The sequence below is a fragment of the Perca flavescens genome, chromosome 2 (assembly GCF_004354835.1).
Source record: "Perca flavescens isolate YP-PL-M2 chromosome 2, PFLA_1.0, whole genome shotgun sequence".
Taxonomy (NCBI): Eukaryota; Metazoa; Chordata; class Actinopteri; order Perciformes; family Percidae; genus Perca; species Perca flavescens.
The window spans coordinates 9,548,644-9,574,986 of NC_041332.1; the positions used below are offsets into that span (position 1 = coordinate 9,548,644).

The 26,343-nt window shown below is 39.0% G+C and overlaps 1 protein-coding gene across 1 annotated transcript in view; it reads right to left on the reverse strand.

The window, feature by feature from the left end:
* cacna1ib (calcium voltage-gated channel subunit alpha1 Ib) overlaps nucleotides 1-26,343 on the reverse strand; it is a 213,934-nt gene that overhangs the window by 35,241 nt on the left and 152,350 nt on the right. The window contains exons 23-31 of the mRNA XM_028566047.1: nucleotides 25,816-25,941; nucleotides 25,019-25,108; nucleotides 20,857-21,049; nucleotides 19,766-19,917; nucleotides 15,802-15,911; nucleotides 12,337-12,470; nucleotides 9,734-9,804; nucleotides 4,788-4,866; nucleotides 1,888-2,009 (exon numbers count right to left, since the gene is read on the reverse strand). Coding sequence (XP_028421848.1) covers nucleotides 1,888-2,009; nucleotides 4,788-4,866; nucleotides 9,734-9,804; nucleotides 12,337-12,470; nucleotides 15,802-15,911; nucleotides 19,766-19,917; nucleotides 20,857-21,049; nucleotides 25,019-25,108; nucleotides 25,816-25,941 — 1,077 coding nt within the window. The remainder of the gene's footprint in view (nucleotides 1-1,887; nucleotides 2,010-4,787; nucleotides 4,867-9,733; nucleotides 9,805-12,336; nucleotides 12,471-15,801; nucleotides 15,912-19,765; nucleotides 19,918-20,856; nucleotides 21,050-25,018; nucleotides 25,109-25,815; nucleotides 25,942-26,343) is intronic.

Genomic DNA, 26,343 nt, shown 5'->3' on the forward strand with positions numbered 1-26,343 from the left:
TTTCAGATTAAAGGATTAATCATTTGTTTCATGAAATGACGGAAAATATTGAAAAATGAACATTAGAATTTTCCCATTGCCGGCCCTGACACATGTTCACATTACTTGTTTGATCCGACTAAAAGTCCATAGATATTCAGTTTACAATATAATAGGCCTTTTTCACCACAGACATTTTGACTTGTCTTAGTAGGGAAAGCACAGGTGTTACTAATAACAATCGCAATTCTATTCAAGTGTCCCAGTAAAACACAAGAGTGTGATAGTGAGCCAGGACCCTAAAACTCAAGCAGCTACATGGAATTCAGCCATCATTAATTAGATTATATACACCTGTGCTTTTCCTTCTGAGACCTGTCAAAATGTCCTCAACTGAGCAAGGCACTCTCATGAACGGGTCTGTATGATATAGTACGAAAATGTATGCACATTACGGTTAAATTTAGCTATATCAACTTATAGTTCATGAGAACAGGCTGGACTGAGTAAAAAAAAACAGTAAATCTTCTTATTGGTTTCACATTAAAATCGGTCCCGCGATTAATCAACTAATAATCTTATTGTTTAAGAAATAATACAAGAGTAAAAGAAAGTAATGATTACATCTCAGTCCGTTCACACGTATACGTGTTTGTTTTTTAAGAATCTGAATATTATTTTAAGGAAAACAAGCTGATGAAGTAAAGCCTTTATGTTCAATAAAAAGAGACTTATTCAGAGCATAATTTAAGCAATTTGTAATGTCTTTACGGAGCACATCAAACTTTCACAATCTGGCTTGATGAAAGCTCAAGGCCTGACAAATTTAGGCCTTTCATTTACAGTCAGTCAATCTCTCTGAGAGCCTAATCAGCACTGATTTACTATTTCCCGGATATGAGCTGTGATAACATTTTAAGAGCTCAAGGTACTTGGTTTTGATTAGAGAGTGAGACTTGATTGAGGTGATGGATGAGGAAATGAAGAGGAGGATCAAACAGTGTGAATTTTAAACATTATTCATCCTTGTTGAGTGCACGTTTACATTTCTAACAGCATCTTTGCTAAAGGATGTGCCGCTCAATACTCAATCATTTCCCCCAACCGAAAATTTGTCTGGTCCAGGGATCTGAACTGAAGACCTTCAATTACTATTCTGCTTCTGGACTGAGATTGGTGTGAAATAGGTTTGGGCAGCTCAGAAAATATTGTACGTTCGTATGTCTGCCGCCTTTCTGATTGACCCTCATCTAAGAAAACCTGTGCTGTCTCTCAGTGGTGGAAGAAGTATTCAGATCCTTTACTTAAGTAAAAGTACTAATACCACACTGTAAAAGTACTCTGTTACAAGTAAAAGTCCCGCATTGAAAATGTTACTAGTAAAAGTATATGAGTATCATCAGGAAAATGTACTTAAAGGCAAAATCCTAAACTGGAAACGATCCAAACAAATCTGTCAATCAACTAAGTGTTTTATGGTCTAATCATTTTAGCTGTACTTGTAGGCCTGTACATTGTTGGGTAGTTCATATGTATGTATATATATATATATATATATATATATATATATATATATATATAGTCATAATAAATATTTTGTAAACTTTATTTTGTGTGCAAAAATCTTAATTTGTAAAGTAACTAAAACTGTCAGATTAATGTTGTGGATTAAAAAGTACAATATTTCCCGCTGAAATGTAGCGGAATTTGTACTTAAGTACAGTACAGTACTTAGAGTAAATCTACTTAGTTAGATTCCAACACTGCTGTCTGTACTGCAGGAGATGAGGTGACGCTGAGGAAAGTGAAAACCGATCAGCTTAGTCGATTACATAGCCCAATCCAAATGTCAAGAGATAAGTGCGGTTTGAACACGTCACTGAACTAAGCAGCTGTAAACTCAAGTACCTTCATGATGCCGTTCCAGTTGTCGCCCGTGGAAACCTGGAAGAGTGTGAGGAAGGCCATTCCGAAGTTTTCAAAGGTGGCGTGTCGGCTCATTCCTTCGCAGGGGTAGTCAGCGTTACACACTGAGAGAAGATATGACAGAAAAAGAAAAAGAAGAGGGAAAGAAAGGGTGTAGAGAGTGAAACCTTTGTAACGTTACACTTTTGTGAAGGTTTTCTGAGAGATCACAACTTTAAGTTTTCGGTTTCTTCGATCACAACAGTTTGAGAAATTTGCTGTGTTGTATCTTTGTGCATGTTAACTTATGATGTGTTGTACGAATGTTTTTGGTGCTTGACATGAGTTTAAGTTTGAGGTTATATATGATAAAAATAAATAAATAAATCCCTAACATGACTGGACGACAGGTTTCCAGGATTGTGGTCCATGTGACTTTCGGCATATGTGACAGTCTACTAGTCTACTATCTTCTTCAATCTACCATCCAATGACAAATGTACAGTTGTGGTCCTATGTCTTTCTCTATTTTGACTCTGATCCACTATTAAAGACATGTAAATATGTGTGCTTCAGTCCTTTGTTCATCTATGTTAATTAAGTTTGAAAGATTTGGCTTATTTTTGATTAAGCAGTGTTAACAGGCCTTTAAATTTAGAGACCGATCTGATTGGAACACCTTGCCCGGCTCACTTAGATCTATTACGTTGTTTGGTTTCTTTAAGGCATTTGTCTTTAATTATCTATAAACAACCTGCTCTTGCTTCTAATTTGACATGACACATGATTCATGTTGTTTTTTTTCTTTTCTTTTTTAGTTTCTTATTTTCTCCTCCTTAATGTGTTGTCGCCTGTTCATGCATATACTGTAAATAGAAGCGCAATTGGGATGTATGCAAACTTATTGTGTATAGAGTTTACTGTATATACGTATATATTTTGTATTTTTAATGGGGGGGAGTCAGTTGGTGTTGGAGTAGTTAGGTTTGGGAGTGCTGTGTGAAAGTGTGAATGCATTTTGTATTTTGTCTGTATGTTTGTCTTAAGGACCCCTTCGAAATTGAGATGATTCATCTCAAGGGATTTATCCTTCTAATACAAAAACACACACACATTAAACACAATTATTTGCAAGTCATTTTCATTCCCGTGCCCAATTAAGACTATTAATTGTTTGGCTGATTGACTGTAATTTCACGTTGACTGCTTTTTGATTCAAGGTCCTTTTTTTCATTTTTACAGCATAGAGTTGGATACATTTTTGTTTGCTTGACAGCAGGTTTTTGTCCAGGATGTGCGATCTTTAGAAATTACTACAAATCTTGAGATATGGTTAGTCATAAAGAAAAGGGACAGGCAATTAACGTTGGAAACGTTGTGGCAGAGGACACAATTTCTACAAAATGATACTGTGGAGAACGTTCCTTTATTTTCCTTGTCAAAAAAAACTGGAAAGATGTATTGGTTTGGCAGTTGAGTCAGAGACGCTTTAGAACCGAGACGCCCCAACTCAGGGCCAGATGTACGTACATTTGCGAAAGTAGCGTTATCGGCCAATCCGCAGAAAGCACACGCTGTGTATTGACTAGTGCGCTGTAGCAAAGCGTTAAGTACTGGTGCTATGATACGGCTGAGTGCAGACTGCGATATTCCCACTGCTGATGCTAGGACTGTTTGAAATGATCCTGATGCCAATATTTGTAATGTAGCGAGGAGTTTAACAGCTGCTGGAATGGAAAGTGAACGCTGAGTCGGAGATTCAATGTCATCTTTGATTTCTTCCAGTAACTGTAATATTGCATGGCTGTTTAATCTGTAACGCTTAATGATTTCGTGTTCACTCAACTGAAAAAGTGTGATCCTTGTGGCAAAAATCTTTTCAGCTCCTCTTCTTGGCCTATGTCTTCGTCTTGCTCAGATTACTGCTGCCACTTCACCAGGAGGCGTATGCGAGGAAACCCGCTTGCGACTGGTTTACACCTGCTTTTAAGAGGCGGTGAATTTTCACTGCGAAATAGAGGCGCGCTTTCGCAGGCGTTTTTTGTACATACCGCAGAATACATAATTAGGCGCACTTTACGTTTCCCCTCCCATCTCTTTATGGTAAACTCCCATGAATGCATATGCATGACACGGAAAAGCGCAATTTGCCATTTTCAGTTCCCGCGACAGGCAGTCTGTGCTTTTACCTCAGTGCGGCCTGTTTGTACATACCTCGCCATGCTTTTACACGCACGGTGCGAAACAAAAACCCCTGAAGTGGGCGCAAAAGCATTAGTACATCTGGCCATCAGAGTAGTTTCCTGTATCTGTGTCACGTGGGAGACTAGCGGCAGGTCTGTGTGTATTGACTCCAATGGGAGAAGTGAACACAGGTTGTGACCATGTCTTTCGCCCCATAGTCACCAAAGTAAATACTGCAGCCATTTTTCACAAGCCACATATGTCCAGAACATTCTGACACTAAAATGGCATTTTTCAGACATACGCATCAGGAGAAAATTTTACTTTGTTTGAGACCTGTTTCTGTCTCAGGACCAAACTCTCGCGAGATGTGGCTACACAGAGAAGCTAACGTCAGCTAACGTTAGTGAACGCCCAAACTAAACTAATCTCCGTTATGCTAAACTCTTATAGCTGTGTAAATATCTAATGTTAGCAAAATAACACATTAATAAATTATTCACAGATAACTTTTCATCTATCCACACGACGTTCACTACACGTTCAAACGAGGCCACGCCCCTTTATGAGACGGGAAGTGTGTACCGTTTCATACCATTGGCGCTGCTTGAATTGCGCTGCCTTTAGTATATAAAGGATCTTTGGTTGAGTTCAAATGTCAACTGTCTTTGCGCATAATCACTTACTGCACCTTTAAGTTGGTGGCAGAGAAGACTTACCCAGCTCTCCAAACAGCTCCACTCCCAGGGCTGCGTAAATGAAAAACAGCAACATGAAGAGCAGACCAAGGTTCCCCACCTGTCACACAAAAAGGAACATTCACACGTTATATTAACAGAAGTAACTCATATAGATGTGTTTAGTGTATTTAATCAGGTGTACCTCTATGATTGGGTATAGTGGGTCAGATTTTGGTTCAACCATTCCTTTACTGCCACAGTAAGTTTAAAATGTCACTTAAATAGTACAGATTAAAGTGTTTTGCAACTACACCACATAACACTCTCATGTTTAATCAACATGATCTGACTAATGACACAACCAGTATTTTTGCCAACACCCTTTATGACATTTTACGGTAATATTGAGTATAAAGGACTTTTATTATTTTATTTTATTTTATTATTTTATTTTCATTCCGATACAAAAAACAACAGACTAGAGTCAACATCTGGAGACAGGAGGCAACTGTTAAAAACCACAAATAGTGAAGCTGCTAAATAATGTATGGTGTGTCAGATAGATAGATACATAAATAAATCTCAACCTGTGTTGCCCACCAAGATGAATGGACAATATTCTGGACCGAAAGCCTTGGCTTTTCCTGTAATGCTCATTTTGAAATAGATGCTTATGCATTTTTAAAAATGCTGCATTGGGTTTTGAAAAGTTTTTTTTGGGGCTCAAAGGTCATAAAACTGAACAGGCACATCCAGCATCCTGCAAACATTGTATTCAATCAGAAATACTTGTAGTTGCAAACTGCAAAACTGAAGGTTACTGTAACTAACACAGACACAGACACAGAACGAGACACACAGAGACACACACACACAAACACACACACAGAGCATTTTATTACCTGACGTCTTAACAGGCATGAATCCATGCGTGTAAAGAAAACGTTCCCAGATAGTGATACGTATGCAATGCAAATAGATAAAGGACTCCTCAGGGTGCAATAGCAGGCACTATAAGCAGAATATCCTTTAGCTAAGTCACCTCACAGGGAGGTAATGAGGTGTTTTTGGATAGATAACTGTAGAATTCCATTATATAGGCAATCTTTTTTTAAAGCACTGATCTGGAGTGGCACCTTGAATTTCGTTGTTCTAACACTGTATTTATGCAATGACAAATAAAGCTTGATTTGATTAGATTTGAATCAAACTGAGAGAGTGAAGTGGCAAAGAATAAGTCATTCAAGACATTTTTTTTTGGAGGAGGAGAGGGTGCATAGAAATACATAGAGGAAATAACGAGGGAGGGTGAAATGGGGAATTTTGGCTAAGGCTAAGCCCGAGGATAGCTTTGTTTCTCTCCCAGGGATGGGGATGCTGTGGTAGGAGAAACAGATTGTTGGATGCTGTGGCAGAATAACAACTATATTTATACCTTTGGTTTCCATAGCGAACAAACCTGCTTCAAACTTTTAATGTGAACATGTTCTTTTCTGTATTTAGACTAATAGAACCTCGACTCAGTTGTCTGTTCCGTGGTGCAAGATGTGATGTTTTTGACACACAGAAGATCATTACACCCACCTCAAACTCCAGTAAAGGAACAACACCAACATCTGGGGTGAATGAAGATCATCATACTGTATTATACAAGCAACCAATTTATTTCCATAAATTGGTTGCTTGTATAATAAAGTATGAAGATATAATATAAATACTTTAGTAGAAAAAGTTCTGGTAACAATGGGTAAACCACAGTGTTAAAATATTTCTTTTCATTTATAATTGCAAAGCCTTACCAATGGAGACATCATGTTGCAGCTTTTCACTGGACTTAGTCACAGCCCAATGAGTAATTGTTTACACCTTTATGGATGATCTAATTTCCAAAAGTGGGACGCTCACAGTAATACATATATATATATATATATATATATATATATATATATATATATATATATATATATATATGTCTATTTTCTTCTGTAAAACCGTAACAATGCATGCTTGCTAATAAGCTGCAGTGGCTTTATTTCCTTGAAAAATTCAGCTCATATAATAAAGTCTATGCTGCATATCAGTCATTTGAAAGTGATCCTGCTTTCTTTGCAAGTTAATATATTTGTTTTTGTAACCTGTAGTGTCTTTACTTGGGGATGTAGCCAAAAGAAAACATTGATGAAATACCAATAAAGTCAAATCTGATCCTTCTTTCCTAAAAGAATATGTATCATGAAGGCCTTTTGCCCAACTAACCGAGCAGAACTTGAAGTCTCTAAAGAAGCAAAGCTATAAGTGAGGTTTTGCATAATTGTAAATTATGACAAAGAGAATATTTCTGTATATGGTTAGGAGTAAAAGCAGTGAACCTACCATTTGAAAACGTTCAGTATGTATCTATACGCCTACATGTGCGCTAATGTTCACAACACTATACCTCCAGTGACACACTCTTATTGTAGCTTGATGTGTATTTTTTTTCGGGGTCTAAGCTTTCACTGCAAAAACAAGACCAACAAAACGGATGAAATCTTTCCAAATGAAAGAGCAGGGACCAGAATGAAAACAAGTTAAAGTGGATGGAAAAATGCACTATTGATTTGAGCCACAACTGAAGGTTGATTTCTGTGACTGTAATTCTACCTCAGTGTGTGAGCCTTGTGTTAAAATGTATATCGCTGTGTATACAGAAATCCTCTCAGAGGGCTCCGGTCAGAGCATTGATAAGGCAGCAGAACTAAAAAAAACAAACAAACTTGTAGCTGTACACAGACTCAGTCCTTTATAAATGCCTTTAATAAAAAAGCTGTTTTAAAGAGAGCAGCCGGTCCAGATCCATAAGTGTATTCTTCTGTGGTTCATCACAGAAATAAAGATAGATAAGAGTTTCATGATTTTAGGAAAAGGCAAAGAGAGGCAAAACTTCAGGAACTCCTTTTTTTGATGATGAATAATACCGCAGAGAAGATGAAGAGGATGATAATGATAGGGCAGTTTATTTTGGCAAAAAGCAAAGAAGCTGCTTGCACATTGTGTTCCTGTGACCTCATTTTTTTTTTTTTTAAAGCTTCAGCGCAATGGCTTTTTTGTTTTTGTTGAGGCGTATCTACAGTATGTACAGTTACTGTCTTTGTGTTAATACATTTATGTTTCTGTTCTCAGACTCTCATTGCAGTTCATGTTCATTCTTCCCCGGGACTTGTTGTCACAGTGCGGTTACCAGGTAACCAGCAGAGATGCTGCACAAAGTCCTGGATAAACTCTTGATTGTCAGGAAATAGTTACATCACATAACTCACTAATCAACTGGCACAAAGAAATATTTTAAAGGAAAAGTGTGGTTACATTAAAAAAAGAAATTCTTCTATTTTCCACCTAATCTACAGACCAAAAGCAAACAATCTTTTATACTAACAGATTTGTCTGTGTAGCAAAAACCGGATAGAGCTTATTCCTCTGTGAAGTGTAAGGGCGCGCTCACACCTATAGTTCGCCGATTCGGGGGTGAAGTTGCAACATTGTTGCATTTTTCATCTGGCTCGCTTTGCTTTCACGCTGCACTTTGTCAAAAGCACCAAGCGCTGTAAACAAATGTCACCCGATCGAAACAGTCGCTTGTTTATACAGAATACAATATACGGAATATCCGAAACTCGCCGACACTTCTGGTCACAGAAATAATGGAACAACACCAAATTTATAACGTCTTGGGTTTACTGGTTCCGTTTTAGTGTATCTTATATTGTAGAAGAAGGCGAACAATGTGAGCAGCTGACAGCGATGTGTGCTCAGAACAGCTTATGGATCTGAAAGTTATCCCTTTCATCATTGTTTTTGGTCCACTTCCTGTATTTGGGTCGGATCGCGTCCTCACCTGAAGTGAGCCGTGAAGTGAGTCTAGTTCACTTGGAAGCGAACCGAGACCCCTGTTTTCAAGCGGACCAACAAGAACATGTTTTACTCATGTTTAAGTGACATTTGCAACAACAGTGCCCTGACGTTTTAGGAAATGATTGAGCTTCTTTTATATTTGTGTGCCATTCTTAAAAATGAATGTTTTCAGTGGGAACAAATGGGCTTTTGAATGGGATTTTGTGACAATAGCCAAACAAAACAGAATATTGCCAGTATTGTCCTTTAAGCAGTGACAAAAAGCACCACCATTTGTACATATTAATGCAAAAGGGTATGTCATCTCTGATAGGCTGCACTGGACAGATTAACATTAACATTAGTTTGTTCAAGCCAAATGTGCCAAAGATACATCATCATTTATCCGACAAAACTCATTCCTCCCACTAACCGGTCTATGCTTAATCTGTCTTAATTATTAAATACAGTTTCTGCTTGAGGCGTAGGAAACACAACTAATTAATAACTGAACTGAAGGAGGCAGACAATGACAGAGTGAAGCCCAGACGGGGACAGAGCATAGACTGTAAATAAAGATGGGACGACATGACAGTCCCCCAAAAGGGAAGCCAAAACATCTTGATCGATCTTGGGCCAAAATAAAAAAAATGTTCCCCCCAACGATGGTTTGTCATTTTAGATAGTTCTTATCACACTGATGTTTATTCAAGTGTTCATTTTTCTTTTAAATTTGGTTTATAATTAGTTTTGTGATGCTATAAAAAAGGTTCACTAAAAAGTCCTTTAGTGAACCAAGGGAGCAGAACTTTTTAGACGCTCTTGTCTTATTAGCAGCAGTGGGAATGATACATCTTAAATTAATGCCACAGAGGGCTTTATATCTCCCAAATAAATGAGAGGAACAGTGGAAGGTTAACAAGGTGTTGTAACATTTAGTAATAACCCAACTTCCTGAAAGTCATAATTCTCAGGGAGATTCTATCGATGCTGATCGTTTATCATTCCACAAATGTTAATTAACTCCTGGGTGTCCTTGTGATAAGCCAAGGGACGTGTGTGTGTGTGTGTGTGTGTGTGTGTGTGTGTGTGTGTGTGTGTGAGATGACACATACCTGAGGCAGAGCCTGGACCACTGTGTCTAGCAGAGCTCTCATCCCAGTTGCCATTTTCAACAACTTCAACACTGGGGAGAGAACACATCAGGGTGAGACAGCTATAGCAGCCGCACAAACTGTGTATGTCTGCATGCATGCGTGTTGCTTTGGACATGAGTTTTTGAGTAAAATGAAAATTCTGGGCCGAAACCGAAAATTCAGGATGCACTGGGACGAAAACCGAAACCGTTTTTTTTTTTTTAAACCCATTTTAAAATCATTTTTTTGTTGTTCTTTATTTGTATTAATATTATACTTTTTAATTGATTTCATGAATTGAATGAATCTGAATTGAAAAACTACAAACCAATAAAATTGATCACACTTTTATTGAAAGTAACACACCACAATTTGACAATATATATACAACACAATTTTAAATATATTATTCCTCATTCAGTTCTCTAACAATCAAATGTAACAGATTGTTTGATGTACTCTGCATATTGAATTGAACGTTGCGTTTTCAGTTGGTGCATCAAACCTCTTGAAATGTCGGCTGAACAAACACTGCAGATCGCAAATTTGATGTCCTTATCAGAAACTTTGTAAGTAATTCAACACCGCTGACATGAGTGGACTTTGCTGGGTAGCACCGTGATAACAGCTAGATCAACTGAGAGAGAAATCTGAGCACTGAGGGGCGGGGCGGAGAGGCATATCATTTCGGCTCATATTTTTGGCCGTTTTTCTCTTTCGGCAAAAAAACGAAATTTCGGTGCATCAGTATGACAAACGACAGCCAAAACCTACAGAGTAAGAGAAATAGAAACAAAGGACGGAAAGACAAAAGACATCAAAGAGACCGAAAGGGAACAATTGAGCGAGCGATCCATAGATGGAATAGGTTCACGACTCTCCATTAGGGACCCTACACAATCCCCAGTGGCCCAATTTATGGAGGAACATGGCTGGCGATGCGGCCGGTAGCGGAGAGAAAAAGACCATGGCCATATTGTGATGGGGAACGGCAACAGCTTCTCAGACAATAAAACCTCCCGGGAGATAGACTTTTGTCAGTATGGTTGGTGGTGGTAATATATCATGTGTGTGTGTGAGAGAGAGATAGAAAGAAAGAGAGAAAGAAAAAAAGAGAGAGAAAGAGAGGAAGTGGATGAAGTGGTGGTAGTGCGTAAATCATTAGCCCGCACTCCCTCTGTTCTCTCCAAACAGCATCCCTTAGAAACACTTTTTTGGTGACATCTTCGGTGCAATGTTTGTGTGTTTCTGTCCTTCACTTCACAGACATGTTGTTCATGTGAACATGGAGGACTGTTATTCTGTGGATTTTCTGTTAGTTGAGACCTTTGGTAATAACACTAGGTTACCATGGATGTATTTAATATAAGATACATTCACTATAAGACACTGCAGGTGAAATAGTGTTCTGTTCTTTATGTAAAGCGACAACAGGAGGTGAATATAAATTCAATTGAATTAAATATATTAAACTTCATTCAGCTACACTTGTTGAATATTTTTAAAGTAATAAGCTACAACAGAGGCTTATTCCTTTACAAATATTCAACAAGTGTAGCTGAATCTCTCCGTTTAAATTCAGCTAGGTGAAAGAAGTAGATGATGGTGCAATATCTTAATATTCTTTCTCACAGTCACACAAATAAGTTAACATTCAGGCAGAGTGGAAATGTTTTGAAAGGAGAGGAAAGACTAACAGTCAGCAGTAGCCCTCACACTCATTATCAAATACCCTACTTGCTTGTTAATCACCACCGGCTGCTGTTTGATTAGTATATCACCCATGGGTCCACTCAGTGGTCACTGGGCAGTGTTATGGAGGGCAGAGGGCGATGGTAAGAGGGAGAGGATTAAGTGAGAGTGATGTAATAAGTCCCTATCCTCCTCCTTGTTGCAGCCCAGAGAGCTAGTCCTGTAATTTCCTATAATCAGATTGGACGTGTTGAATGAGAGTCATACTAAAAAAAAGGAGAGAAGCTGAAAGATAGAAATATAGGAATATAATATTGATTTTACCTTCATTCAGAACAGAACAATAGGGCTGTAAATGACAGCTTATGTTTATGAGGCAAGAGATGAAAAGTGTGTTCATGTTTGTGTTTTAATGAGCCTTGGTTCATCCCATTGGTTGGTTGAAATGAGCTCACAGTCACAAAATGCAAATAAGGGACACAACTGGAAAGAAGTGAAAGATGTAGCGAATGTTTTTTGCCTTTAGAGAAATGGATAATTGGGCTTCAACTAACTAAATACTGTTACATATATTGCAATTTGAGTTGATAGCCAAATCAAAAACAAACAATAAAAGCAAACAGCATCAACAGATAACTAAAACAAGAGCAGAATAGAAAACACTTACCAAAATGTTGGTAAAAACAAAAGTTCAAAATATATTTTTTAAATAAGGCAAAAGGTAGGTCTCTAATATAAAATAAGTTTCAATTACAGTCATGTTCATTTGACAGCACTTATTTCAGAAAATATCATGGGATAACATGTGTGTGCATACCATGTTTGCATTTGTCAATGTGCGTGTGTGTGTGTGTGTGTGTGTGTGTGTGTGTGTGTGTGTGTGTATATACCTCGTGCTATCCTGAGTACCCTCATGATCCTGATGATGGTGGGGTTGATGGGAAGGGAGGCATTGATCTCGATCTCCTCCAGGGTGATGCCCATTACTGACAGCAGCACAATGGCCAGGTCCAACTGGTTCCACCTACACACACACACACACACACACACACACACACACACACACACACACACACACACACACACACACACACACACACGCTTTTTACAAAATGGATATTCAGCACTGGTTATTCTTTATCCCTTCGCTTTGCTTCTTGTTTTCAGCTGGTACCCAAACTTACCCGGAACTTTATGAAGGAACGATATATGGAAAAGACACGTGGCAAGTAACACACGCACACGCACAGCACACAAACATATACACAATTTTTTTCAATCTACCATAAACTGTAGAATTTAAGATAAGCCCTGCATGTGGCTCATGACTTCATGGCTGCACACATCAGGGCCTGTGTTATGTTAATCTTCCAATGAATATTAATGTTCTACATCAACTTTATCTTTGTTCATAATTTGCATGATTCTCCCACGACTGACTTGGCAGAATAATTAGTAACAGCTCACCATTACCTGAAGGCCTGCTCCTGTCATGAATATTCATGTTAATACTAGAAGAACACTTCGATACTATGCAAACCCTGCAGCCTCTGAAACATCACTTCCTTCCTGTTTGTTATTTTGTGTCTTATTCATTTTTAGTGCTAAACAACCAGCTGGATGTTGAAAGGTTTGAATGTGATCTTGGCTGCTGCCACTAAGGGCTCCTGCACACTGGCTGCGTGGCGTGAGCGTGTCAGCTGCGTGGCGTGTCCGTTGTTATTTCGACTCCCATGTTAACAGGTTAGAGCTCGCACACTGCCTGCGTGAAAACGCACGTCTCAGGCGAGGCTCGCCGAAAACGCGTCCATGCTAGAAATAGAACCGACGCCTATTTTTCACAGGACACGCAAGCGTGTTGGATGCGTTTCCAGGCAAAATAGAATACGAAAAGATGTTTATATGTAATTTTTACACGAATACATTTAAGAAATGACATGCTGATGTTTGAAAGTCTCTAGGTTTTGACATAAATGCAGATATAAATGTAATTTAAAAAAAAAATAATAATAATTATCGATTTTCAAATATTGCACGTCAATACAGAACGAAATATTCTGTAGCCTATTTTGCCGTCAATACTGCCGACGTTGTCTTTGCTGTAATCAAATCAGTATGTATTTATGTTTAACATAAAGTATACTACTGCTTATTTCATTTTATCAATGGTAAACATACATGTGTAGAGACAAGGCTAGCAGCAGCAGCGCCGCGTCAGACACGTTTCTGGTGTGCAAAGACATAGAAAAACGCCACGCAGCCGCCACGCAACTGACACGCAACAGAAACGCCAAGCTCACGCCACGCAGGCAGTGTGCTGGAGACCTAAGGCTGACACTACATGACAAGAACAAGAACAAGAACACCAAACATTGTCTGCTCCACTGTTGCTAGCTAAAAAGAGTTTGTCAAGAGGTTGATGTACTAAGCATGCCAATAGAGGGCTACAAAATGTTCAATTTAGCGGACGTCAATTGGCACAGCTGCAGTTAAGTTAGTTTGAATGTTCTAATCAACATCAGACAAGGCAATAACTGTAATGCTCGATAATACATTTGTTTCTGTGGTATATTAGAGTTTGACCATTGCAAATCTTTGGTGCAGTCCTTCAGAAAATACATTCCAATGCTACAGTATCTGACATTTGAACTCAACAACAAACTAAAAATCTACAGTAAGTCATACTGTAGTGTAACCTCTTGGTTAGTAAGGGCAGAAGTCTAAAAAAAAAAGCAGTTATTCTTCCTTAAATACACATTTGCCAGATCCAGGGGAGTATCTTTAATTTTTAACTCACTTTACTGCAAAATTGCTGCCTGGGGTATGTTCCTCCACAGTTAATGTGTCTCGTCCTAGATACTATCTAAGTTCCAGAGCGGTAGAGCTGGCACACACCAGGCTCAGAGGGTATAAACACACACAAAACGGGTTCGCAGAATAAAGCCAGGGCTTTCCAAAAACATACAAGAGTGTCATGGCACGAAAAGACAAAGGGACAGAGAGAGAGAAAGACAGGAATTTGACAGACGGAATAATATAGCTATAAAGGTTTCTGTCTACATAAAGAGCAAGAAAGGAAGAGACAGACACAGTGAGACTGGCAAAGTGCATTAAAATAGCTGGGAAGAAACACATTTGCAAAGAAAGGGGAGGGGGAACCAAAAGCAATTTCCTCCAACACACCCACAATTCTAAAACTGGAAGCTGCAATAATAAAATCTACATAGTAGAGTAGCTAAAATAATATTCGCCAACACCATCACAGCTGCTCCGCAAGCCTGTGCACATGGCAGTGAGAGAAACCCCCTGCTGTATTGTTTAGGTGGAGATACTGAAATATATTCACATTTCAACAAAAAAAAAATCTCCACCTGCACAGCCTTAGTGTGAACCATTTCTTTAGTCTGATTCACAGTAAAAACAGTGTTTGTACGAGTTTTAACTAATAGTCCAACATGTAATTCTGGGAGCAACATAATCATTACGGGTTTAAGCAAAGCATGCAGAGGGGACATTAAATATTTGTCTAAATGTTGATGGAATCATTACTTAAGTTGTACTTTATTTCATCATCCGTCCATCAACCATCCCTCCATTTGTCCATCCATCCATCCATTCACCCATCCATCCACCCATCCTGTCTCCTAATATTTATACGATAATAATTATATATAATACGCAAAAGCAAATAGGCCTACCTTTTGAATGGATTCATTTTTCTTTTATCATTATGAGTAAATGTCAATTGACTTACCTGGCAAGTCACAAAATGTTGACATACATGTGGATAGCTCAACATACGTACAGAAAACACGCCATTTGGCGTATGTTTACGCAAAGTCATGATGCCATGTTGTATCAGGAAAATGTATGCAGGGCTTAAGCCAAAGCCAAATGAATGTAAAATCAATGTGAGCATCAAAACTAACACCCAGAAATACTCTAATTATTGTAGTTTGCTCTCCAGTTTGCTCTCCAGTGGACTTCTTTAGCAAGTATTGGTTTTAAGCTTTTTGAGTGTTATTTATTTACTATCTGCTCTTGCTTTTCCAACGTTTGAGACACAGATATGGTGATAATAATGCTCCAGAAGGATGTGAAATTGATGATTATTTCTGTTGAAAAACATCAACTTTTTTGAGTCTTTGTCAAACCCAAGGAAAAACATTGGTATGTTCTTCTACTGTAAGATATTTAAGAATGTCGTATATACTTCAAATCAACGGGTTCAACTGTGCAGGGACTGCTCTGTTCTTGGTGTACCCACAGTAAATACTAACATATAAGCAGCTTCATACACCAACACAAATCTATACAGTCTTGTCTCCATACAGCTGGAAGTGTCCCCTTTATACCTGTCCTTGAAGAAGCGTCTAAAGCCAAAGGCCACCAGCTTCAGAGAGGCCTCAATCACAAACGTGGAGGTGAAGAAGTAGTTGCAGTACTTCAGTGTAGTCTCCAGAGACTGGGATAGAGAGAAACCAGGGTTTAAAGAGGCACAGAGGTTAGGGATAGAAAAACAGACAACAAGAAGTATAGACAGTTAATTTGTTCCGACTCCATCTCTGATCTTAAAGTGGTCATATTATGCTTTTTGTTTTTTTCCCCTTTTCTTTATTGTGTTATATATCTTTTTTTTGTGCATAAGTGAAAAAGCCTAAAGTCCACCCCAAAGGGAGTTACCATGTCCCACAGAAAACACTGTTCATAAACTGCTCCAAACAGCTCTATTGTAGTCCAGCCTTTACGTCCGTGACAAACGTGCGCCATTTTGCGTCACCTTGTAACATACAGTACGTTATAATGCTGGCCTAGCTGCCAGTATTACGCCCTTAAACCAAGCTAGTTAGAACGGAGGCCCAAACAGGATAGTTGTATTGCCATGTCTAGGAGACAGTGCAGAATTAAAACGTTACGAACGAAAGACTAATTTGTTAACATTTAAATAACTTACCACTCTGACACGTCTTGCTCCAGTCTAGTTTGAACGGCTGAGCCAAAGCCATAGGTTACCGACTGAAGCGGGTTTGTTTTGGATCACGCTAGAGTGCTTGTCAGGGCCCGCCCTACTCTTCTTCTGACTGGCTAGCAGTCCTTACCTAGGTGCTGCGCATTTGCGACTCCCAACAAAGATGGAACAGAAGTGTGATGTATCACTCTGTAGCTAAAACAGAGAGCTCAACACACAGGGTGAAAAGAGGAGCTGCAGCAATGTCCAGTATGACAAAAATATGGTGTTTTTTGAAAATTAAACCATCTATTCTGGTACAATCTCTAAATACAATTATGAACCTGAAAAGGAGCATAATATGAGGGCTTTAACTGTAATAAACTAATTATTCTTTGTTCCAAAGTTGATAGATTAGCCACTTCTTCGTCCACAGTGAGACATTGCAAACTGATTTGTTGTTTAACTTTCGTCATGTGAATGAAAGAACCTTTGTTCTGAAGAGAGGAAGGGAGAAGCGACAGATAATCTGTTCTGTCAATGTAAGGAAAGTATCCTGCCAATGAGTCTCTTTTAATAGATAGGAGCTCAATTGAGACAGACAACTAAATTATGTTAGACTCTGGGGAAGAACAGAGAAAAAAAAAAATTCTACCCAATGGTATTAATGACTCACCCAGAAAATTACATCATTAAACCTTGTTATCACAACGGCTGCAGCCAAATTAAGGAAGAACAAAAATATATGCTAAACTATGTATGTGTGTTAATACTAAATTATAGCAACAACAGTATATAGTCAATTCAGGTCAGTAAGTTTATTACCTTTACAGTATACACGCACATTATGTTTATATCGTACCACATCATCATAGAAATTATTGCAACGGTGTCCAGTGTTGGAGGAAGTATTCAGATCCTTTACTTAAGTAAAAATACTAATACCATACTATAAAAAAAAATACTCTGTCCAAGTAAAAGTTATGCATTGAAAATGTAACTTAAACCTACATTGTGTATTTTTTTTAGTTGATTCTTAGCAAATAAAAGCTTTGTTCTTTCACAAATATGTGCTCATTCATGTGTAATTACTTCCACCAACTAATCAAAGTATTCTTGAAAGCGTAGAATCTGCTATTCAGAATCATTCAGAATACATATGAGCGAGTCGCTCGAATGACAGCAGCCATGTAGCGCCTCCATCTTTAAAATACATTAGCCAAAGAGGGACATACCTCCGCCTTTTGCGTTTTTAAACTCAGTGGCACCGTGAAGAATGCCAGGGGGAGATTACTTGCTAGGGAAGCGAAAAAGAGCATTAAAAAGTAAAAGTATGTAGGTATAATCAGTAAAATTAAAGAAAGTATCAAAAGTAAAAGTAATCAGTCCTAAAAATGTGACTGTTATACTAATATTATATAAGTAGGTCATTATTACTCATACATTGATGTAAAAGCAGGATTTTACTGTTGTAATTGTAGTTAGAAGTATAAAGTGGCATAAGGAAGAAATACTGAAGTAAAGTACAAGTACCTCACATTTGTACTTACAGTACTTATGTGTATTTGGTATCCATTCATATCATTATTCCATCCATTATTCATCCATAGACTCTGATCATAGGCGAAACTTTTCATTTTTAGAGAGTCAGATCTTATAAACACATGTAATCAGTGTATCCATCAAGTGTTTCCACATCGTCTGCTGATGTTCTGATGTTGTAAAGTCCCAGTCACGCTAAGGTCGAGCTAGTTTGACATGTTTGGAAATAAGCTTTTTCATTTGCATGCCTAGAGAAGTGGGAAAAAGCAAATAAGCATACATTCCAAAAACTTTTCATTTAACTTAGGCCACCTTACTTTAGCAAAACAAGGTAGACTGCAACTTTAGAATGTGAACAAGTGTATAAAGTATATTATGTTATAGATTTGAAATAATCAAGAGGGGAAAACATTCAAATCAGGAAATATGTATGTTAAATAGTGTTTTCCTGCCAGATTACTGCAGGTGTAGAGCTTTACTGCTAAGAAGACAGCTGCTCTAGAGACAAAAAATAGAGCCCAGGTTTACGAACATACTTTTGAACAGCTATGTTAAGCTGAAAGCAACAGTGCCAACCTGTAGAACAGCATTTTATCTTACTCTACTGTTTTCACTGGGCTTTAGTCCAGTTTTATGTAGCTATACAACCTGTAGGTCTTTGACTGTAGCCTTGCCTGAGTAGGCGGTAGCTTTAGACGTCATTGGGAGCTAAGATAGCTGTTGACTGTTGAGAGAGTCAGTGTTGGTAAAATATGGCATAAACAGACTAAACAGATAAAGCTAACTGGAAATAATGAGCTGTGTCAGTTGTCTGTGTGCAGCCAGCCACATAAGCTGATAATATGGTATACCTTCAGTACAAGCATGTTATTTAAAATCAGTAAGGTTTCATCATAATCTTAAAAATATAGAACTATTCTCCTACAATTGACATGGATATCATCCAGCCAGGATGTAAAGAAAATGTTCTCCAGTTTAACTACCTTTCTGATTCACCAAATTGTATCTGGTGGAACAGCTCAGGTAAGATGTGGGCTTATGCAAAGCCTAAGATACTTTTTTTTATTCATTTTTTACATTTTCAAGAGAATAAAGTATCAGAATCAGGATACAGCAGTATTGCTTACTTACTGCCTACAAAATACAAGCCTGTTTTTTCTTTTAAAGCTTTAGTGCTTAACTTTTTTATATTAATGAACGTCCGTTACATTCAAGCCATTGCCAAATGAGTTGATACAAAGCTAATTAAGAATATCAGCTCCACACAACTCTCTCTGGATTTCTCAGTATGGCTATGTTTAGAAAATGGTGTCATCCAACGACATTTGCGGGCATAAAATCGGACTCTTCTGAAGAGTCCATCATGTTATTTTAATCCTCCGTGTCCTCCTTGGTTACTAGCAACTGCATGGAGAAGGGGTGGTGGGGTGGTGCGCAATCACGGAAGGCTTGTATCATGTGGATGCGCCGACAGTTTTGTTGTCATTACTTAGAATTCTTCATGGGGGCAACAGAAACGATGCACTATATATTTAAGTTTAACTCAAACTGATTTTGTTCGCCCCCAAAAGCATCTGTGCCTCTGAGAAACATTTTACATAACTAATACCCCAATCTGCCAGATTGTTTGTATTCCAGCACGTGGATAAATGTTTTGGTTGTTGGCGGTTTTTGCTGCTGATTCAGAGCAGCAGGTTGGCAGCCTGACACTGGGAGTGCCCACTTAAAAAAAAATAAAATAAAAAACTACCCAGATGGTGCACCACCGCCCACTCAGACGCCCATAAACAAGTCTGCTATGCTCCATCCCCATAGGATAGTGTGGTCACCTGTGGCTGGCTGTAGTGCTCCAGAGACATGGTGATGACATTGATACAGATAATAAAGGTGATGGCCAGGTCCAGGTAGTGGCTGGTACACAGATTGTGGATAGCTAGCCGGATTCTGCCATATGACGCATAGTAGGGTAGCTTCTGGGCCTCTGGAGAGCGAAAGAAATTCAAGGGAAAGGGAAAGTGGGAAAACAAGGCAAGGAGGGATTTGGATCAGTAAGAAGGCAGGGGAAATATCAGTTGAAGGGATAGACAGATGGAGAAATGGAATTTGGATGTGTAGGGGAAGGGAGTAGGAGGAGACAAATGGGGAAATGAAAGCCCAGAATCAAGGAAGAAGCAGAGGAAACGTACAGGAATAGCATAGCAAAAGTACAGGAATAGCATACACAGGGCAAATGAATCTAGGAGTGAGGAATGAAAGAGCAATAAGTGAAATAAGATGTTAAAAGAGAGAAAAACTGATATTTGATTTAAAGGAGAAGCGAGGAAAGCAACGCAAGGTGCCAACATTATGATTTATTTATGCCGGGGAGAAGGCAGAGAGGGAGATAAAAAGTTTGAAGGAGTTTTAAATAGGTTGAAATAATGATTTATTCAAAGGCATGTCAATGAAGATGTGTAATACGAAATATTCAATTTGAAGTCTTGGACATGTGCTACATGCCCAAGAAAGAGGACAGTATTTCTAAAGCTTCCAGTCAGGTTTTACTTAACTATTTATCATTATTGTAGATATTAACTAACTGGGTGGACTACATTGTATGTTAAAGTGGTAAACAAACATTTATGAGAGAAGAAATTAGTACATTTTAATGTATGTGTATACTGCAATCTTAATCTATTCCTGTCTTCCTCTTCTCCACTTTTTAAAATTGAGTTATTGATCCCATCTATTTATCTTTTCCAAAAAGACTCCCGTCCCTCCATCGTTCCGGGTCCTCGATATGGCTGGTTTTGAAGGATGAAATGGAAATGAGTTTGTCCAGTTTGAGAATCATTTCTCCACCTCATTCTATCCAAAGACTATTCTCATGTATCCCTGTCCCTCCCTTCTGCTTTATTTCCCATGCTTCCCTGGGCCTTACTTCTCCTCTTCTTCTCCATGCGACGCTGGCGTTTCTCCTCCCGCCGCTTGGCCTCCTCCACCTCCTGGTGCTGGCGACACTTGTGGAAGTTCTCCACCACAACGCCCACAAACATGTTGAGGACGAAGAAACTGACGATCAAGAGGAAAGAGATGAAGTAGAGCAGCATCCACGGATTGTTGTTGGTCGATGGCTGGGAGGGGGGTGGAACAAGAGTGAGGGGGAAGGAGGGGAGTTAAACAGAGAAAAAGAGATTAGACCAGGAACTACCGCGAAAACAGTAGAGTAAATGAAGGGGAGTGGGAAGACGAAAGGGAGGACAGAGTGAAGATAGGGTTATGAGGAGAAAAGGATGTCATTGGTTGAAATATCACCAAGAATAGTGAAAGACAACAGAAAAAAGGGAAGACATACAATGGAGGAGAGGAAAGCATAAGCAGAGACAAAAAAGTTAAGAAAGGATTATTATTATTATTAATATTATTATTATATTATTATTATTGGAAAGGAGAATTTGTCAAATATTGTGAGAAAAAGTCTGAATCTTTTGAGAAAAAAGTCACAAATTTTAAGTAAAAAGCTCATTATAGTAAAAAGCGCATTATATATTTTTCTTCTTCTCTTCCTTAGGTGAAATGTCTACTATAAGCCCCTAAGGGTTTTCTTAATCTCACCTGTACAATCTTTTTATTTTTTATTTTCTTGTCTTACTGTTGCCTTGATTTTATTCTGCAAAATAAACAAATACAAACGAAAGGAGCCTGGAGGGAGCTCAAGGGAGCAACAGCTTTCAGTAGAGGGTAAATATGGAAAGGGAGAAGTTATTTGAGTAAGTTATTTATTTATATATATATATATATATATATATATATTCCATTTAGAAATGTGAAATATTAGAAGGCCACATTAAGAACCTATGTGTTTGTCCGTGTGCACAGGGATATACAATACTTGGCATTTTATGTATTTACTAAATAGATGGTAGTGAAAAGATAACATGGAATGAGAGATGAGAGAGATGGGGAATGAGATGCAGCAAAGGTCCCTGGCTAAAGTCAAATTAGGGACGTTGCGGTTCACGATCTGCATTGGGGGTGCCGGTAGTTCAGTCCGCAGGGAGTTGGGATGGGAACCCAAAGGTAGCTGGTTCAAGTCCCTGTAGCCGTACAGAGACTGTGGACTGGTAGCTGGAGAAATGCCAGTTCACCTCCTGGGCATTGCCAAGGTTCCCTTGAATTTTATGTATGTCATGTATGTTTGGTGCCCTTGAGCATGAACCCCCCCCACCACCACCACACAGGGCGCCTGTCCAGCAGTCGCAGCTCACTCATTCTGAATAACAACAGAGTGTAAATTGTAATCGCTGGGGATTAATAAAAAGTATAAATTATGAGACTATTTCTTTTTATTAATTATAAGAACCCCTCCAGCAAAGGGTCTACCCCCCCCCCCTTTCCCAATGTGAGCTGGAATAGACTTCACCCGCCTGCGACCCTGCCCATGATAAGCACACCATGACGATGGAGCTATATATATGGTTTAGAGCATGATATACATTTAAGGCAAATCTTTAAAGCTTTATTTCGTAACTTTTTTATATCAATGAACGTCTGTTACATTCAAGCCATTGCCAAAAATGAGTTCCCACAAAACAAATTAAGACAATCATTTCCACACAACTCTCTCTGTATTTCTCAGTATGGCTATGTTCAGAAGATTGTGGTGTCCGGTGACTTTCCCACGCAGAAAATGATAATGACCTCTTCTGAAGAGTCCGTCATGTTATTTTAATTCTCCGTGTCCTCCTTGGCTACTAGCAACTGCGTGGAGGAGGGGGGGATGCGGTCATGGAAGACTTGTGTCATGTGGATGCGCCGACGGATTTGTTGTCGTTACTTAGAATTCCTCATGGGGGCGACAGAAACTACGCACTATAGCTTTAAGTATGTAAATGTTGTTTTTTAAAAACGCTTACAGCAACACTGTAACTTTTAACCCTACAGGTTGTCTCATTGGAACTACAACTCACGCTACCCGACTCAAGTTGTAGTTCCAATGAGACAACCTGTAGGTGGACCGTCCCCCTACAGGTTGTCTCATTGGAACTACAGCTGCAGCTAAAAGTTACATAATGTTGCTTTAACAGTATTAGTAAAGATACATAAATCCAGGTGGGTACTGTGATTTAGGCTGACACAATATCTGAAAGGTGCCTTTTTAAATATCAGTTTATCATCTGAAAAACACTGGATTAGTTAATCATTGTTATAAGTGAAATAAGCAGCGACTGAGGGGAATTCATCTATTTTGTCCAGTCTTGAGGAAGATTTGAAATACTACTATAAGCCTCTCAAGTCTCAAGTCTTCTAATGAACAAAACCACTCCACAGCCAGTACAGTCCAAAACTCCTGCAGCTGTCACTGGTAAAAAAAAAAAAAAAAAGGATGACAACGGAACGGAACAAAAGACAGGAAAAGGACAAAATGTGAAGAACAGATTGGGATGATTGGGTGTGGAGGCAGTCATCACAGGGAGTCATTACAAAACAAAAAACCAGGTTCAGGTGCAATAAAACCGGAGATGAGAGTCAGATTTTCAATTTGGAGGAGCGTTGAGTGTTGAAAGCGCAGGGTGGAGTGCAAATAGGATTAGTCATTCAGAGCCATGTTGGACTGCAGTGAGGTTTCTCCCTGAGGCGGGGAAACTGAATCATCCAGAAAAATGCCCTTTCTTTAATAGAATCCTTAATAGATTTTCAAATAAAACCAATTCTTAAGGGAATCTGTTCACTTTGAAGCCACTTCGTAAGACTAATTTGCATCATGTCATCAGACTTTGACGTCATGCTTGTGAATGTGTGCGTGGTTTTTGGGGTTAAAAGTGAAATTTACTGAAATTCTACACTCTACAGACTCATTCTACACTCCTACTAAATTCTACTACTACAATTTTTGGCGGTCCAATCAGCGAACAGAGGGAGTGGCTGAGAACGATGACGTTGAGGCTGTGTGCTAGAGTTGTAGCTCCATAATGGCGGCGGAGAAAGATGCGAGCGAAGCCATTCGGTCCGTTGTGGCAACGCTGCCGAACATCCAGAAGTTAAAGCCCGAGCAAGAACAATCTTTGCTGAGTTGTGTTGGTGGCCATGATGATGTGGCCCTCCTCTCCACGGGGTTTGGGAAAAGTTTGATTTTCCAGCTCGCTCCGTTAGTGGTGAAGGAGTTGGCTAAGGCTAACGCTAGCGATGCTAAGCCGATGTCACGACCAAACGTTAGTGATTGGTTACGGCAGATCCAGAGTGGCTCTGGGCAGATCCAATAGTTTTAAACTTCAACAGAGTACCCGCCTTCAAGGAAGTTAACACTTGTCAATGGAGAGTGGCCAGACTCTCTGTACAAATGAAATGCACGAGAGTCTGGTAGGACCAGGCTACCAGACTCCCATAGTTCCGGTTAAATCACTGGTAGTTAATCTTTTGTGAATATAATAAATTTACTTTAACTAATCCACTGGTTTGGTGTCCTTTAATATGTTGACGGTCACAGTTGGTAAATCAAGGCGAAAAGTGATTGTGAATGTCGGATTGCCGAATATGTACAGAAATTGTCGGACACAGCCCCTCATAATCCAAACTAGGTAATGTGTAGGGGCAGGGGGTTTTCCGAAGCTATTAAACCGACAAGTAGTTCTGACGGAGTACACTGGCAGCTTAAATGGAATGACATGCAGCAAAGAAACCTTAGACTAGTAGGCCAACCTGCTTTTCCTCGACTTTAAGAATGAGATGAAGCCTGGATATTTTTATCTATTGGAGCTAGCTGAGATGGTTTGGCGCTTTGATCAGGAAGCCTCCTTGTGGAGGACTTGTGGGCACATCCAACTGGGTGGAGATCCCGGGGTGACCAGAAGGATGGATTTCATATCCCATCTGGTCTAAAAATGCGTGGGATTCCCTGGATAGAGCAGAAAGATGTGTGGCTGGAGATCTGGCCATGTGGGCTGCTTTACTTAGTTTTTTGCCACTACAAACCGGACGCAAATAAGTGGTGGAAAATGGAAGTACATAACAGTCATTTTTGTGTGTCAGCATGTTACACAATAATGTAATTACATACATTTGTACCAGTGTTGTATATGCCTGCACTAAGTGTCAGTTATTACCTGCTGGTCTATCCCCACTGCATCCAGTCCATGGTACATGATGTTGACCCAGCCGTCTTTTGAGGCCAGCACAAACAAGGACATTAGAGCCTGGAGGACAGACACAGACACAGACACAGACACAGACACATACATACACACACACACACACACACACACACACACACATACAAACACACACACCACACACACACACACAAAATTCACAGTTCACTGTATGCCAAAAACTACAGAAAATTGTGTAGCGGAGCATTTATCTACAATATTACTTTTACTTTGTTTGCTTGTTCATTCATTCATTTAGCAAAGCAGTTCTTTTGTATTTCTTCCAAACAAGCTTCTGAATTTCAAACCCTCCCTTATACCACTGACTGTTTAGAGCAGAAAACATGTTTGATTGCTATTATGATGATATTAATCAATACTATATCTATATTTAAAGAGATAATTATATCAGTTGTAACATTATCAGTTGTTTGTTAGTGAGCTATAGTAGGACTCAATTCAACACTGCCTTTTCCAGTGCAAGGAAAATGACATTTTCATTATATTTATACATATAGAGAAATCTCTAGATTTAGAAGCATTCCTTATATTTTGCCTATGTGTAGTGTTCTATCATAGTCATATGTATTGTAGTTATTCTCCTTGTATAGTATAGGAGTAACTCTGTCCTACAGTTTGCTAATTATTATTTTCATTTTTTATGAATATGTGCACCATTGTTTGTGTTTACATTAATATGTTCAAAACGATCCAGACAGGTTGTCAGGCATGCATTTTCTTCTCTCTTGTACCTGTCCAAGGTTGTCAAAGTTGTATTTGTGGTGAACCCATCGATAGTTGGCAGCCAGACAGTCGGATTTGTTAGTGATGTTCTTCACATTGAAACCCACGCAGTAGAAGAACTTCCCTTTGAAGAGCTGTGAAGGAAGACACACACGGAGAAGGAAATGAGAGTCAGAGGCGCACAAAGATACATTTCGATGAAGTCGTGACAACACTTGTGTGCACTCACTTCTTTCATGCCGCTTCTGAAGTAATGCCATAATTAGCGTCTGTAACTAGTGTGCGCGTGGAGCCTAAGTGAAGACTCCAAAAGCACTTGATATCAACAGTGTGGTTTTCCTCCTGAGAGAAGATGTTTTTAATTCTCAATCTTATCAAACACATCAAAGAAGAGATTGAGTAAAATAATGCATAACGGCAGATGCAGAAAGAATAATACATTTTAAAAATATGTGGGGAATAACAGGGTGGGATTGACAACAAGATGCAAGAGGAAATGCAGGTCGGCACTAATGAAATAAAAATGGGAAAACCAA